Raw genomic sequence first — 16,838 nt, 5'->3', positions numbered from 1 at the left:
AGGTCCTATGCTAGGTGTAAGGCTAGATAGGGAGCAAATGAAGAGGGACAAGGTACAGAGGTAAATAATACTTGGATTCTACCCCCACCAAATTTACAAACTAATTAGGATGAATTATTTCTCTTTAAAAATAGAAAGCAGTCATCACCCACTGACTGCTACCTCCAATTCTAACAATCTATAATTCTACCATCCCTAAGTAAGACTTTAAAAAGCAATACAAAGATGGCAAAAGGACCTTTGACAACTTCTTGCCTGCCAGTTACAATCAAGACTTGCCCAGAAACCATTTGTAGGATCTACAGCCTTACTGGAAATTCCATATACATCATTGGAAGTCTTACTGAAGCTCTTTAATAACTCTGTTATACTAAGCTGGCAATGAATAATTTCATTTTCATGTTATGTAGTATAAGCATAGGAACCACCAGAGAAATCTCTATTAAATATGTTTTTATTCTCAGCATCAAATTAATAACTTGTGCTACTTGTACTTTCTCCTAGTTAGGTGATTATTAATCTTTCAATATCTATAATTATTAAAATTACATCCAAAAGATTTTCTTTTTGCAAACTAGACAAAGCATGGAGAATTTTGAGAGTGGGTCAAAGTGGTCTTCAGACCTGGAGTCTATAAATAGTGATGTCAAATCATACAGGCTGGGCCACTGCTTATTTCTGGGCTAAGCTGTTCTATTTATATCCTTGGAAATGAATGATTCTTTGCATGAGAAAATAGCCATCCTTTGAGATAACTAAGATTCTCATTTTCTATGATTATGCCTAGAATGACCAAGGACAAAACTGTTGTAAAAGATAATGTGCTCATTTGATCGTTAACCATGTGGTCCATATAGTCAAAGCTATGGTTTTTCCAGTAGTCATATACTGATGTGAGAGTTGGACCATAAAGAAGGCTGAATGCCAAAGAATTGATGCTTTTAAACTGTGGTGCTAGAGAAGACTCTTGAGAGTCCCTTGGACAGCAAGGAGATCAAATCAGTCAATCCTGAAGGAAATCAACCCTGAATATTTGCTGGAAGGACTGATGCTAAAGCTGAAGCGCCAGTACTTTGGCCACCTGATGCAAAGACTCGTTTGAAAAGACCCTGACGCTGGGAAAGATTGAAGGCAAAAGGAGAAGAGGACGACAGAGGATGAGATGGCTGGATGGCATCACTGATTCAATGGATATGAGTTTGAGTAAGCTCCCGGAGATAGTGAAGGACAGGGAAGCCTAGTGTGCTGTGGTTCATGGGGTTGCAAAGAGTCAGACACAACTTAGTGACTGAAAAAACAATATTATTATTAATAATGATATATTCCCTTATTTTAGAATAATGTTTATTAATTTAACATAAAGCAAGTATTATTTCATTTAGCCCTCATTACTGCCCTGTGAGGTTGGTACTCTTATTATCCAAGTTTTTGACTGTAGAACCTGAGACACACAAAGGTAAGGAACCTCCCCATGGACAGAGTCAGGATTCAAACCAGGCAGATTAAATCTAGAGCATACATTTTTATTATAATATTGATTATCACTTAAAGATTATTTTTTATGATTTTTCTACATTTGTGGGAAGCTGCTATTGTACAAAGTTCTATAGGCCTAGAGCTATAAAAAACTTTTTTAGATTTTGCCCTAAGAATGGGGCCTTCATGAAGAAAGTAAAGGCAAGCTGCCTGAAGACAGTACATTTCCAGAAAGATGGGTGAAACAAGAGTAGAATTAGGCATTCCCTAAGAGAGAGAATGTCTTCATATGTACACAATATGACATAGAAGCATGTCAATCACTAGGGAAGAAAATTCTATAATCTCCCTTGGGAACACAGTTCTGTCATGATTCTCCTATGTTGTAATTGCTGTTCTGTTTAAAACATAAGCAGCCTTTCTCTAGAGATATTTTCTTGAATCTATCTCTGAATTTAATATAGTAATGTTAAAATAATGGGAGTTGTGTACTTTTTTCCCCAAATATTAGAACTACATAGTATTAATATTCTCCCAATTATTATAGCTACATAGAACCTTCTCATTTTCCTTCAACCTAATTAAAACCTGGAGTGTAAAAAATAGCTGCTGTAATTAAAGACAAAGGAAACTAAATATGAAAAAAATGCATATGTTTGGGATTTTCCTCTTCTGTTTTCCTGCTTACTTTTGCCCTTTTAACCCACGTTTGTTTTTGGGTTCTTCGTGCTTTCATTTATAATTTCAAATGAATGTGCCTCAATTTCTATGTAAATTGAGCTATCCTTTCCTTATCTCCCCTTTTGTCATTTTTTCACTTAAGAAAGCTTTCTTGTCTTCCTGTTGTCCTTCTTTTCACATGCCTTGATCTCACATATGTATTGAGCATATTGACATATATCTTTTCTTTCTAGTTTTTCTAGTTACAGGTTTGAATCACTAAGAAGTCTTGAGGATTCACTGTGTGCTGGATAAATATATTATATATGCATTATCTCATATAGCCATCTAATACATTCTGTGATATGAATTCTGTTGTTATCACCACTTAAAACGAAATTTGAGGCTTAAAGAGAGAGTGAGGTCAAGCTAATGATTAATATTTGATTCTAGGTCTATCTTCCTCCAGTGCTTTCCCTCTTAACCCTTCACAGTATTGTTCTCTATATGATAAAGTACATTAAGAGTTCTGAATTGGTTGGTTGGGAGAATATTACTATGAGAATATTAATGCAATGAGGAAACAAAAGTTGATGACTGCTAGTTTGTTTTTACCTTTTCTACTAGTAAAAATCATATCAAGCTGGAAAAAGCAGAATAATCTAGGTAAGAGAACTGAAACTTAAGACAGATAAAGAGACAAAGGCATATTTAATTAAATCTTGATGATTTCCAAGTTCTAAGGTCAGATGGCTTACACACTAATGCACTAAAACTCTTGCATTTTAGAAAAAAAAAAAAACTCTTGCATTTAGGATCACAAAGACAACCTTCCATAAGGAATTATCATTAGAAATTGTGAGCAAGATATTCAAGGACAAGTAGAATATGGAGGGACTTCTCTGGCGGCTTTCATTGCAGAGGGCATGGGTTCAAGCCCTCGTCACGGAACTAGGAACCCAGAAGTTGTGTGCGTGGCTCGGCCAATAAATAAGCAGAAAACATTTTTAAAAAGCAAAGATTTGGACTGAAAATTCTGAATAAGCAATTAATTCTTGCTAAGACTAGAAATTTAGGAAAACAGAAAAAATTTAAAAAACAGCAGTGAAAACCACTGTTAATCTTTTAAACCTGCTTTCCTACTTTCTTGAAATGCTTATATAATTATTTTTATATTCGTTAGTATTAAATATTTAAGGGCATATGTATCTATATCTTATTTTTAAGATAAGTGGATTTATTTTGTTATTAATTTTCTTCTTCATACGGAAAGTCAGATTTAAGTCAGAAAATGTTGATTCTATTCTGGAATAGTAACACTTAGTATATATTATTTATCATAGATTTATGGAGGTTGTAGAGAAATCTTTCCTTTGGTCAAGAAATTTGTATAGCCTTTGATTTTAGGTGTATTTTAGGTGTATTTGCTGGTTTTTAAATTAAGATTATAGTTGGTAACTATGTAAAAAGCATCTTTTAAAAAACTTATGATTCATTTATTTATTTATTCATTTTTGCCAGTACTGAGTCTTCGTTGCTGCTTGGGTTCTTCTCTAGTTGTGACGAGCCAGGGCTACTCTCCAGCTGTGGCGCGCAGACTTTTTGCTGTGGCAGCTTCTCTTGTTGCAGAGCACGAGTTGGAGGGCTTCAGCAGTTGCTCCCAGGCTCTAGAGCACAGGCTCAGGAGTTGTGGCACACGGGCTTAGTTGCTCTGTGGCCTGTGGGATCTTCCTGGACCAGGGATCGAACCTCTGTCACCTGCACTGGCAGGCGGATTATTACTGAACCATCAGGGAAGCCCTATAATAAAGCATGTTTATTCATTTTAAAACTTACATTATAAGCTTATTTTAACTTGAATCCTGGTTGTGTTTATAGGTGAAGGTGAAAGTGAAAGTTGCTCAGTTGTGTCTGACTCTTTGCGACCCTATGGACTAGGCAGTCCCTGGAATTCTCCAGGCCAGAATACTGGAGTGGGTAGCCTTTCCCTTCTCCAGAGGATCTTCCTAACCCAGGGAATCGAACTCAGGTCTCCTGCATTGCAGGTGGATTCTTTACCAGCTGAGCCACAAGGGAAGCCCAAGAAGACTGGAGTGGGTAGCCTATCCCTTCTCCAGTGGATCTTTCAACCCAGAAATTGAACCAAGGTCTCCTGCATTGCAGGCAGATTCTTTACCACTGAGCTATCAGGGAAGGCCATATTCATTAAGTAATCTGTCAACATGGAGGTTGCCTTTTTGTAATTTTTATTTTTTGCTGGCTCCGGCATTGTTTAATATTATTAAACATTCATGATTTTAACCAAAAATATAGGTATATGATACACACTGAATCAATATTTTTGAATGCATGATTATTGGATAAAATGTTATAAAGAAGATGGGACAAGGTAGGTCAGTGGATTTGGTCAATGTGAGGTTATTATTGTCCTTTCAAATAGGGGTTTCAGTAGACGGCTCACAGTTAAGAGAGTAAGTTAGGGGTGAAGCCACAATTGTAGGTCACTCTTCTGATCTGATTTTTAGATAATCATATACTTAAAATTTTGCAGTTCCATTAGAAAAAGCAATCTAATTTTTTTTAAGTTCAAATCACGATCTCCATGATAAATATCTGTCCCAGAAAGATTTTTTTTAATTATTACTATGAGCAAGTAACTTAATCCCAATCTTTTAAATGGGAATGATTGCCTTAATAGCATAAACTTCACTTATGCTCTAAATACAGCTATGTGAAGTAACAATTTTTGAAAAGTAACCAGAAAGTTGGGATAGCAGTATTGTGTTCATTTTAAGGTAAAACAATGCCAACTGAAGAGAAGACAGCTTGGGAAGAGCTCAATCAAAAAATCTTAGCAATCATGCCTACTTTCAAATTTTATTCGATTTTAGTCAATTCATTGAATTCAGTTGAATTTTATTCATTTGTGGGAGAAATTTTCCAAAATCTTTGATTTGCTCATATTTATGCTATAAAGCTCAAAATCGGATCTATTATAAAATTATCCTCTTTAGCAACATGGAGACAATTGTATCATATAATAAAAACACAAGAACTCAAGGACCATTTGGCCACCTAACCTCTTCCTTTCCTCTTTTTCTTGGTGCCAAATTCATCTTGGCATGAAGTCAAGGTAATTTCCAGAAACTGGCAGTGCCCTGGCAAATGCACAGCTGCCCCTTTCACCAACCCTTGCCTACTAATTTTTACACAAACCACTTCCTCCTTTTGAGGCTGAGAAGCCTGCAGGGCAAGGAAGTGTGCCTGAAGTACAGAGGGAGGCGCTGCCTTGTACTCCTGCAGATTCAGGAGCCCTTGTATAAGGGCAGAGGCAGCACCACCTCCCCCTACAGCCTTGTCCATAGATCTTTGTACTGATAAGGGCACAGGCTGACCTTGCCCTCTTGCACCTCTGCTCTTCCTTATCTTTTTCCATTTGACTCTCAGTGTTTAAAATTCTTGCCTCGTTTTGCGTCTATCCCCTTCTAATAAATTCTAGCTTCGATTTCTCATGAACTAAAAGATCCAGTCAGTTCCCAAGAGAGTATGCGAGCCCAGACTGGACAGAGAGAGGAACTGAGAGGACAAAGAGAGAGGAAGAGATGGTGGAGCGGCGTCTGCTCCCCTAGGTCCCACTTACCAGCTCCTTCACTGTGCAGTGGCAGTGTGTGGGTGTGCATACAAACACAGGTAAAATTTAGATAGTGTATCCTCCTACACTCTTACATGTAGAGTCAGCTCTGATCGCATTTGAATATAGTCATGGTGATGATTTCTTTCCTTTTGTTCTGTGCTCCTCTGTTTCTCTGCCTTTGTTGGTTGCGATTGGACTCGATTTCTTGGTGAGCAGAGGAAAGCCTCTCTGACTGCACATCTTTATACACATCTTGAGGTTTCCATCACCTCTGCCTGCTCCCAGAGCAGCTGGATCACCAAAAGCTGTGAAGGGTGCCCTTCACTGCTGTGTCGACACATGCAGGGTCACCTCTCTAGATGGATGTGTGTGCTTTTTCGGATGAAGCTTTAGTGCATCTAGAATAACATTGCGTTATCATCTGTTTTGTCATCAGTGATCATGCTATCATGACTACTTGCTTCTATTTGTCTGAATAAATTACCAGACTAGGGGAAGACCAGAGGATAAGGAAAGAGGACTCATTCTAGCTCTGCCACTAATTAGTTGTATTGAGCAAGTCAGCAGTCTCTCTGGGATTTTATTTCGTATGTGAGACAGGTAGGTTGGACTATATTCCTTGAAGGTCATGTTATTCTTGATCTCCTAAATATCAATGGTAAAATTCTCTTCTTTAGACTCATTCCTAGTGCCTATGTGAGCAGGTCCACTTCACGTGCACTACTAACTTCTTAGAAATCAGCAGAGATGGGAGTTCTCTGGTGGTCTAGTGGTTGGGATTTGACACTTCCAGTGCTGCGGCCCAGGTTCAGTCCTGGTTAGAGAATTGAGATCCCACAAGGTGCAAGGTGTGGCAAAAAAAAAAAAAAAAAAGAAGAAGAAGAAGAAGAAATGAGAAGAGGTTACAATTCAAAACAAACTCATGTCTTTCTAACTTTTTGTATATGAGCTAATTTCAGTGTGATGTCATCAAGGAGAAGAAACTCAGAATAGAAGTGGACAAAATGGAAATTTACCAGGAGTTAATATAAAATCCTGCAGTTGAGTTCAATTCAGAACACTTTGCACAAATAGGTGTTTGGCTGAAATTCACATATACATTTGGGTATTTGCATTATCAACTGATGTGAGCCAACAGCATAATGTATGCCCTGTGCTGTAAAGGATAACCACGAATCCCAATGGCAAAGACGGATTGGAAGCAACTGCTCAGACAGTGGCCAGGTCAGATAGCATGAAGTCAGAGATCCTGAAAGATATTAAGCAGAGCAAGATCAGAGAGGCCAAAGGCAAAGGACAGCTGAAGGTCATGGCAGAAGATCAGCAAGAAAGCAAAATGAAGGCATCAGTAATGTCAAAGCCTAGAGATGAACACAAAAGGAAGGAAATGGGGAGGATGGGGCTGGGGGTCAACTCAGCAAACAGCTGTTTCTATAATGAAGGGCTCCAGCTTTTCTTTTTCTTTCTTTCTTTTCCCCAACCTTATATTCCCAGCTAGCTTCCCAGCCCTTAAATTTCTCCACATCCTGGAATTTGTCTCACTTAACCCAAGGCAATGGGACCCCACTCTGGTACTCTTGCCTGGAAAATCCCATGGATGGAGGAGCCTGGTGGGCTGCAGTCCATGGGGTCGCACAGAGTCGGACAAGACTGAGCGACTTCACTTTCACTTTTCACTTTCATGCATTGGAAAAGGAAATGGCAACCCACTCCAGTGTTCTTGCCTGGAGAATCCCAGGGACGGGGGAGCCTGGTGGGCTGCCATCTATGGGGTCGGACACGACTGAAGCGACTTAGCAGCAGTAGCAGCAGCAACCTAACTTTGTCCTGTTAAAGTTCTCTCTCTGATTTCTTTAAAGGAAAGAATTATCTGTATTGTTTCATGAGCTTTCAGAGCCTGTATGTGAAGGAGTTACTTTTATTTCACACCGCTGTCCAACATCAGCTGGCTTTTTCATTATTTCTGGCTGACCAGATCTCCCACACATGCCCTGGTCACTTTTTCTCTGCCCATGCTCACACTCTTATTCTTTCTTAACTTCCTTTCCTGTCAGTGTCAAACACATCTTCCTTACCTTCCCATGTCCCCATTCTTATTCCCTGCAGACCAGAATGTGGCATGAATGTCACGGAGGTGAGAGTAGGCAGGAGGTTAATTCCCTCAATGTAATTATTAACTCCTTAAGTAGCATTAGTCGCTTAGCTGTGTCCAACTCTTTGTGATTCCATGAGCTGTATACAGCCCACCAGGCTCCTCTATCCGTGGAATTCTCCAGGCAAGATTCCCTTCTCCAGGGGATCTTCCTGACACAGGGATCAAACCCAGGTCTTGCATTGCAAGCAGATTCTTTACCACCTGAGCCACCAGGAAAGCCATCTTACCAAGTGGTGCTAGTGGTAAAGAACCTGCCTGCCAGTGCAGGGGGCTTAAGAGATGTGGGTTTGATCCCTGGGTCAGAAGATCCCTTAGAGGAGGGCATGGCAACCCACTCCAGTGTTCTTGCCTGGAGACTCCCATGGACAGAGGAGCCTTGGAGTCTACAGTCCATGGGGTCGCAGAGAGTCAGATATGACTGAAGCAACTTAGCACACATGCATGACTCAGTAGGATTTAAGTTAACTGTGTTGGGGCTTCCCTAGTGGCTCAGATGGTCAGATATTTGCCTGCAATGCAGGAGACCCAGATTCAATCCTTGGGTTGGGAAGGGAATGGCAACCCACTTCAGTATTCTTGCCTAGAGAATTCCATGGACAGAAGAGCCTGGTGGGCTACAGTCCATGGGCTCTTCTGTAGCCCGCCAGGCTCTTCTGTCCGTGAGGTCACGAAGAGTCAGACATGACTGAGCGACTAATGCTTTGAACTTTTGAACTTAAGTAGTGTATGAGCTTTGAAAGAAAGAAACTATGTCTTACAGAGCCCACATGGTACAGTAGAGAGTTTGGGATTAGGTCCTGGCTCTGTGACCTTTAGCATACACCTCTCTCTAGGCCTCAGTGTTCTTCTGGGAAAGACAGGAATAACGATTCCGTGCTCTGGCTTTCTTACACAGGCAATCAAGTGTTTAGGTCAAGGTCACAGGAAATAGCATTTTTTAACCTGTAAAGTAACAGAATGAAGGGTTATAACAGGTGCCTTGTTATAAAGAATTCAAGGAAATTTGAGAATCTGAATTCTTAGTTAGATTGTAATTCTTGCTCCACCACTTTCTCAGTATGTAGCCTTAGAAGTTCCTTACTTCTCTAAAATGAAGATGACACTACCACAAAGATAATGTTGCATTTAGTAACTGCAGGCAGGTTGTTAAGCTATTGTTACGAGCCTTAAACCTGACTTGGTGGGAGTATTTATACCAGGGAAATTAGCAAATACTACTTACTGGATTACTGGTTTTTTATTCTGGAGAGTAGATGGGTCAGACAACAAACATTTACTTCTGACAGTTTTTGGGGGGCTGAGACAACCGAGATTGAGGCGCTTGCACATTCAGTAGTCTGGTGAGGGCCTGCTTCCTGCTTCACAGACAGCCGTCTTCTCACTATGTTCTCACGTGGCAGCAGAAGCAAAGGAGTTCTCTAGGGTCTTTTTCATAAGGCAGTAACCCCATTCATGAAGGCTCCACTGTCAAGACCTAATCACCTCCCAAAGGCCCCCCTGCCAAGTAACATCACAAATGATTTTCACCATGTAAGTGGAGTGAGGGGAACACAGACATTCACTCTATAGAAGTGTATTGATACAGAATGCTTAGAATATCTTGAAAAACACAACTTAAATCCCTCCCAAATCTAACCACCTAGAATTAACAGCTATTAATTCTTTGGATGTGTCCTTCTAGTCTTCTTATACATGTGTTTGTGTATCTTTTTAAATAATAAAAATTTTAAATGGCTTATGTTGTATATATTGTTCTAACCTATTTTTTGTATTAATATGTCATGAACATTTTCTCATGTTAGTAAGTACTCTTCTACAACATGATTTTTAACTGCTGCACAGTATTCCATTACGTGGATCAACACCACTGTTTAACCCATCCCCATTGCTTCAGCATTTTTATTGTTATAATCGGAAGTGTAGTAGTGTAACTGACTAAAGACAGGGTGATCTCACGTCCTCTTCCTGTTTTCCCCAGGTTCTGAAGCCCCCTCTTACGTCAGAACTCTTCTGTAACGATCCTCTGAGTGTCACCTCAGGACCTCAGGCACACTCATGGCACGATGGCCAACCCTCAGGAGCACCTGAGCTGCTCCTCTTCTCCACATTTACCTTTGAGTGAAAACAAAACCTTCAATGGACTACAGGATGACCTCGCACCTATGGGGAGCCACGCTTCCCTCAAGCTTCTTAAGGACCAGCAGGAAAAGGGCATGGTGCAAACTGAGCTAGCTGAGGGCACGAACAGCCCCATCACCACAACAGTGTTGACAAGCATAAGTGAGGATTCCAGGGACCAGTTTGAGAACAGCGTTCTACAGCTAAGGGAACAAGATGAATCGGAGATGGCCATGTCTCATGGGAACAGCAGCACTGTGGGTGGAGAGGGCACAAGTGGAACTGAAGACATCAAGATTCAGTTCAGCAGGTCAGGCAGCGGCAGTGGTGGGTTTCTTGAAGGACTATTTGGATGCTTAAGGCCTGTATGGAATATCATTGGGAAGGCATATTCCACTGATTACAAATTGCAGCAGCAAGGTAAGCAAGATACTTCCTGTGTAAACATACCACCAGCATTAACTGGGTAACCTTTGATAAACTAAAGACCTAGAGGCAGAAGAATACACTAGGTCAGTCTCCTATAGACCTTCTGAATGGAGCAGAGTGACATAGCGTTGGTCTTTTTTGGTTGAAGCCCATCCTTTGTGGTTATCCAGTGATGTCCGGAGTAGAGTGTATAGAAGACAATCCAGGACATTGTGAGGAAGAAAATGTTAGAGCTCTTGTTCCTTTTAACTCAGCGTTTTAAATTTCTGTTCTCATGCATGTTTTCACATGTATATTTAGTATTTTAATAAAGTTGTATGGATACATAATTTGTAAATAAATCACATAGTAGGCACATATTCCAAATTTTTTATTAACAGTTTTTTACAGTCAAAAAGTTTGATGGTCACTGGACTAATTCAAAACCAGACAGAAGTGGCATGGTACTGCCTCCAAAGATTACAAGACTGCCTTAGTTAATAGCAAAAAGGAATATTTTAAATTTTATAGTCAAGCTCAGAAAACTTATGTTTTGAGAAAAGAACAAAATATCTAACCATCCTTGAGAAACATTATTATTTCTAGATCCTGCAGCTTTTTAAAAAGTAAAATTTTAACTCCCATCGTTGTATAACATGTATATTCATATATTCCAATTCAAGCCTTACTCTTTTTGAAGTAAAGAGAACACATGGCCCTAGTGTTCTTTATAACTTTATTTATATTCTTGAAACAGTTTTTCCTGAGAATAAAAGTAAGATATATAGAGAAAATTTTGAACCTGCAAGTAAGTTCCCCCAAAAAAGTAAAAATAATCTATGATTCCCCAATCTGAAAATAACCAATGTTAGTGTTTTGGTACATATATTATGTTAGCCTATATATCTGTGCATATGTATGCTTTAAAAAAGTCATACTGTTCTGTAACTCCTTTCTATTTCATATTGTGAACCCTTCCCATACCATGAAATATACTTTTCAGCATCATTTTTAATAGCTGCATAATATTAAATTGTGTGAAGATGTACAATTTAGTACTTGTAATTAAGTAATCCTCTGTTTTTTCCTCTCTGGACGAGAACTCAGGGTTAACTCTTTTAACAACATTCAAATATAACATAAACATTGTTAATTATATTTATCAAGTTGAACATTACATACCCTTGAACTTTTTTTTTTTTTTAATTTACCCTTGATCTTATAACTGGAAGTTTGAACCTTTTGACTGCCTTCATCCAGTTCCTCCTCTCCCACTCTCCACCTTTGGTAACCACAAAACTGATCTCTCTTTCTGTGAGTTTGTTTCTTTTTGAAGTATAACTGACCTACAGCACTGTATTAGTTCCTGGTACACGTCATGGTGATTTGACAGATGGCAGCCCACTTCAGTATTCTTGCCTGGAAAATTCCACGTACAGAGGCATCTGGCAAGCTATAGTCCATGGGGTCTCGAAGAGTCAGACGTAACTGAGCGCACGTGCACTGTGTGTTTCAGAATGATCACCATGACAAGTCAGGCTACTGTCGGCCACCACACAGAGATGTTGTGTAGTTATTGGCTGTGTTCCCCACACTGTACATTTCACACCTGTGACTCATTTATTTTGCCCTAAAAGTTTGTACCTCTTAATCTCCCTCACCTATCGCTCCCCTCCCCTTCTTCCTTCCCTGTGACAACCACCTGTTTGTTCTCTGTATCCATGACTCTGTTTCTATTTTGCTGTGTTTGTTCATTTCTTTCGCTTTTTAGATTACGCATTTAAGTGAAATCATATAGTATTTGTCTTTCTCCATCTGACTTATCTCACTTGGCATAGGGCCCCGTAGGTCTGTCCAGGTTGTCACAAATGGCAAGATTTCATTCTTCTTTATGGCTGAGTAATACTTGCTTACTCCTTGGAAGGAGAGTTATGACCAACCTAGATAGCATATTGAAAAGCAGAGACATTACTTTGCCAACAAACGTCCGTCTAGTCAAGGCTATGGTTTTTCCTGTGGTCATGTATGGATGTGAGAGTTGGACTGTGAAGAAAGCTGAGCACCGAAGAATTGATGCTTTTGAACTGTGGTGTTGGAGAAGACTCTTGAGAGTCCCTTGGACTGCAAGGAGATCCAACCAGTCCATTCTAAAGGAGGTCAGTCCTGGGTGTTCTTTGGAAGGACTGATGCTAAAGCTGAAACTCCAGTACTTTGGCCACCTCATGCGAAGAGTTGACTCATTGGAAAAGACTGATGCTGGGAGGGATTGGGGCAGGAGGAAAAGGGGACAACAGAGGATAAGATGGCTGGATGGCATCACCGACTCAATGGACATGAGTCTGAGTGAACTCTGGGAGATGGTGATGGACAGGGAGGCCTGGCATGCTGTGATTCTTGGGGTCGCAAAGAGTTGGACACGACTGAGCGACTGAACTGAACTAAATATTCTGTTATGTGTGTGTGTATGTTTACATATATATATATATATATATATATATATATATACCACATCTTTTTTTATCTGTTCATCTACTCATGACACTTTGATTGCTTCCAAATCTTGGATATGGTAAATAATGTTGCAATTAATGTAAGGGTGCATGTATCTTTTCTAAAGAGTGGGGTATTTGAGGGATTTGTTTTTTAATTTTTAATGCAATTTTTAAAGGATGCTTTCCATTTACAGTTATTACAGAATATTGGTCATATTCACCATATTGTAAATTACGTCCTTGAGCCTATCTTATACCCAGAAGTTTGTACCTCCTATTCTTGCATCCCTATAGTGCCCCTCCCACTCTCTCCACTGGTAGCCCCTGGTTTGTTCACTATATCTGTGAGTCTGCTTCTTTTTAGTTATATTCATTTGTTTTTTTGTATTTTTTGAAGTCCAAAATATATATGATACCATATAGTATTTGTCTTACCCTATCTGACATATTTCACTTTAGCATAACATCCTCCATGTCCATCCATGTTGCTGCATATGGCATAATTTTGTTCTTTTTATGGCTGAGTAGTATTCCACTGTGTCATATATGTATGTGTGTGTGTGTGTGTGTATGTATATATATGTCAAGTTGTATGGACTATTTGTATATGATGGATGTTAATATTTGCAAATATTTTCTCCCATTCAGTAGGTTGTCTTTTTGTTTTGTCAATGGTTTGGCTTTGCTCTGTGAAAGCTTTTAAGTTTAATTAGGTCCCACTTATTTATTTTTGCTTTTATTTCCTTTACTTTAGGCTCCAAAGAAAAACATATTGCTGCAGTTTATGCCAAAGAGTGTTCTGTGTGGGACTGCATTCCTCTAGGAATTTTATAGTCTCTGGTCTTACATTTAGGTCTCTAAGGAGTGTTTTTGTTTTCTTTAGATAAATATCCACGAGTGGAGTTGTTGGGTCATATGGTAATTCTATATATAGTTCTATTTTTAGTTTTTTGAGGTATCTCCATACTGTTTTCCATAATGGCTGCACCAGTTTGCATTCCCATCGACAGTACACAAAGGCTCCCTTTTCTCTACTCCTGGCCAACCCTTGATGATTAGTGATGTTGAGTATCTTTTCATGTGCCTGTTGGCCGTTTATATGTCTTCTTTGGATAAATATCTATTCAGCTATCTATTTATCCTCTGCCTATTTTTTAATCAGGTTTTCTTTTTTATGTTGTTTTGAGTTCTTTGTACATTTTGGATATTAACCCCTTATCAGAATAGTGTTTACAAATATGATCTCCCATTCAGTAGGCTGCCATTTCATTTTATTGTTTCCCTTCACTGTGTAAAAGCTTTTTAGTCTGATATAGTCCCATTTGCTTATTTTTGCTTTTGTTGCTCTTGCCTGAGAAGACGTAGTCAAAAAAATATTACTAAGATTGATGTGAAAGAACGTACTACCAGTGTTTTCTTCCATAAATTTTATCGTTTCATAGATCTTACATTTAGGTCTTTCATCCATGTAGCTGTCTAATTTTCCAAATACCATTTATTGAAGAAGCTATCTTCTCCCCATTGTATATTCTTGTCTCCTTTCTTGTAGACTAATTGCCCATACAAGTATGGTTTCATTTCTGGGCTCTCTGTGCTGTTCCATTGATATCTGTGCCAGTATTATACTGCTTTGATTACTATAGCTTTGTCTTACAGTCAGAAATCAGAGAGCAGGGTACCTCCAGCTTTGTTCTTCTTTCTCAAGATAGTTTTGGATATTGGGTATATTTTGTGTTTCCATACAAATTTTAAGATTATTTGTTCTAGTTCTATGAAGAATCCATATATATTTTGACACGAATTGCACTGAATCTCTAGACTTCCATGGGAAGTATGGTCATTTTAACATTATTAATTCTTCCAATTCATGAGCATGATATATCTTTCCATCTATGTGTGTTGTCTTCAATTACTTTCATCAATGTCTTATCGTTTTCAGAGTACATGTCTTTTACCTCCTCAGATGTATTCCTGATATTTTATTTGTTTTGATGTAATTGTAATTGCATCACATTGTTTTCTTTACTTCCTTTTCTGATTGTTGATTGTTAGTGTATAGAAGTGTAACATATTTCTGTATATTAATTTTGTATCCTGAAACTTTTCCAAATTTATTGGTAACTTCTACTGCAGTCTTCTCATTTGACAGTTTGTTTACTATTTTCAGTGGTTATAAGCCACGCTGCAGTGAATATAGCATTGAAACATATACATTACCATATGTAAAATTAGATAGCCAGTTGAAATTTACTGTATGATGCAGGGAGTTCAAATCTGGTGCTCTGTGACAACGTAAATGGAGATGGGAGGGAGATCCAGGAGGGAGGGGATATATGTATACTTGTGGCTGATTCATGCTGATATATGGCAGAAACCAACACAGTATTGTAAAGCAATTATCCTCCAATTAAAAATGAAAAAAAAAATGAAGTCTACAAAACAAACACTAGAGAGGGTGTGGAGAAAAGGGAACTCTCCTACACAGTTGGTGGGAATATAAATTGGTACAGCCACTGTGGAAAACAGTATGGAGATTCCTCAAGAAACTAAAAATAGAATTACCGTTCAGTTCAGTTCAGTCACTCAGTCATGTCCAACTCTTTGCAACCCCATGAATCGCAGCATGCCAGGCCTCCCTGTCCATCACCAACTCCTGGAGTTCACTCAGACTCATGTCCATCGAGTCGGTGATGCCATCCAGCCATCTCATCCTGGGTCGTCCCCTTCTCCTCCTGCCCCTAATCCCTCCCAGCATCAGAGTCTTTTCCAATGAGTCAACTCTTCGCATGAGGTGGCCAAAGTACTGGAGTTTCAGCTTTAGCATCATTCCTTCCAAAGAACACCCAGGGCTGATCTCCTTCAGAATGGACTGGTTGGATCTCCTTGCAGTCCAAGGGACTCTCAAGAGTCTTCTCCAACACCACAATTCAAAAGCATCAATTCTTCGGTGCTCAGACTTCTTCACAGTCCAACTCTCACATCCATACATGACCACAGGAAAAACCATAGCCTTGACTAGACGGACCTTAGTCGGCAAAGTAATGTCTCTGCTTTTGAATATGCTGTCTAGGTTGGTCATAACTTTTCTTCCAAGAAGTAAGCATCTTTTAATTTCATGGCTGCGATCACCATTTGCAGTGATTTTGGATCCCCAAAAAATAAAGTCTGACACTGTTTCCACTGTTTCCCCATCTATTTCCCATGAAATGATGGGACTGGATGCCATGATCTTCGTTTTCTGAATGTTGAGCTTTAAGCCAACTTTTTCACTCTCCTCTTTCACTTTCATCAAGAGGCTTTTTAGTTCCTCTTCACTTTCTGCCATAAGGGTATAACCCAGCAATTCTACTCCTGGGCAAAACTATAATTGGAAAACATACATGCACCCCTGTGTTCATAGCAGTGCTATTCACAATAGCCAAGACATGGAAACAACCTAAGTGCCCATCAACAGAATAATGGGTAAAGACGTGGCACATATATACTGCAGAATACTACTCACTCATTTAAAAAATGACATAATGCCAATGCAGTATTACTCAATCATAAGAAAGAACAAAACGCCATTTGCAGCAGCATGGATGCAAGTAGAGATTATCATGCTGAGTGAGGTAAGTTAGAAAGAGAAAGACAAATACCGTAAGATATCACCTTTGTGTGGAATCTAAAATATGGCATAAATGAACCTATCTACAAAACAGAAACAGACTCACAGACACAGAAAACAGACTAGTGGTTGCCAAGGAGGGGGCTGTAGGGAGGGATGAACTGGAAATTTGGGGTTAGTAGATGTAAACTATGACATATATCAATAGAATGGATAGCAACAAGGTTCTACTGTATAGCGCAGGAAACTGTATTCCATTTCCTGGGATAAACTATAATGGGAAAGAAT

General features: G+C 39.2%; 1 protein-coding gene across 7 annotated transcripts in view; it reads left to right on the top strand.

The window, feature by feature from the left end:
- Window positions 1–16,838, top strand: part of MAP3K13 (mitogen-activated protein kinase kinase kinase 13) — a 160,208-nt gene that overhangs the window by 98,752 nt on the left and 44,618 nt on the right. For all 7 annotated transcript variants that reach the window (XM_069558519.1, XM_069558510.1, XM_069558527.1 and 4 more), the window contains one exon: window positions 9,904–10,463. In XM_069558519.1, coding sequence (XP_069414620.1) covers window positions 9,989–10,463 — 475 coding nt within the window. In that variant the 5' untranslated portion in view covers window positions 9,904–9,988. The remainder of the gene's footprint in view (window positions 1–9,903; window positions 10,464–16,838) is intronic.

The sequence above is a fragment of the Ovis canadensis genome, chromosome 1 (genome assembly GCF_042477335.2).
Source record: "Ovis canadensis isolate MfBH-ARS-UI-01 breed Bighorn chromosome 1, ARS-UI_OviCan_v2, whole genome shotgun sequence".
In the NCBI taxonomy this organism is placed as follows: Eukaryota; Metazoa; Chordata; class Mammalia; order Artiodactyla; family Bovidae; genus Ovis; species Ovis canadensis.
This window is presented reverse-complemented; position numbering and strand designations above follow the sequence as displayed.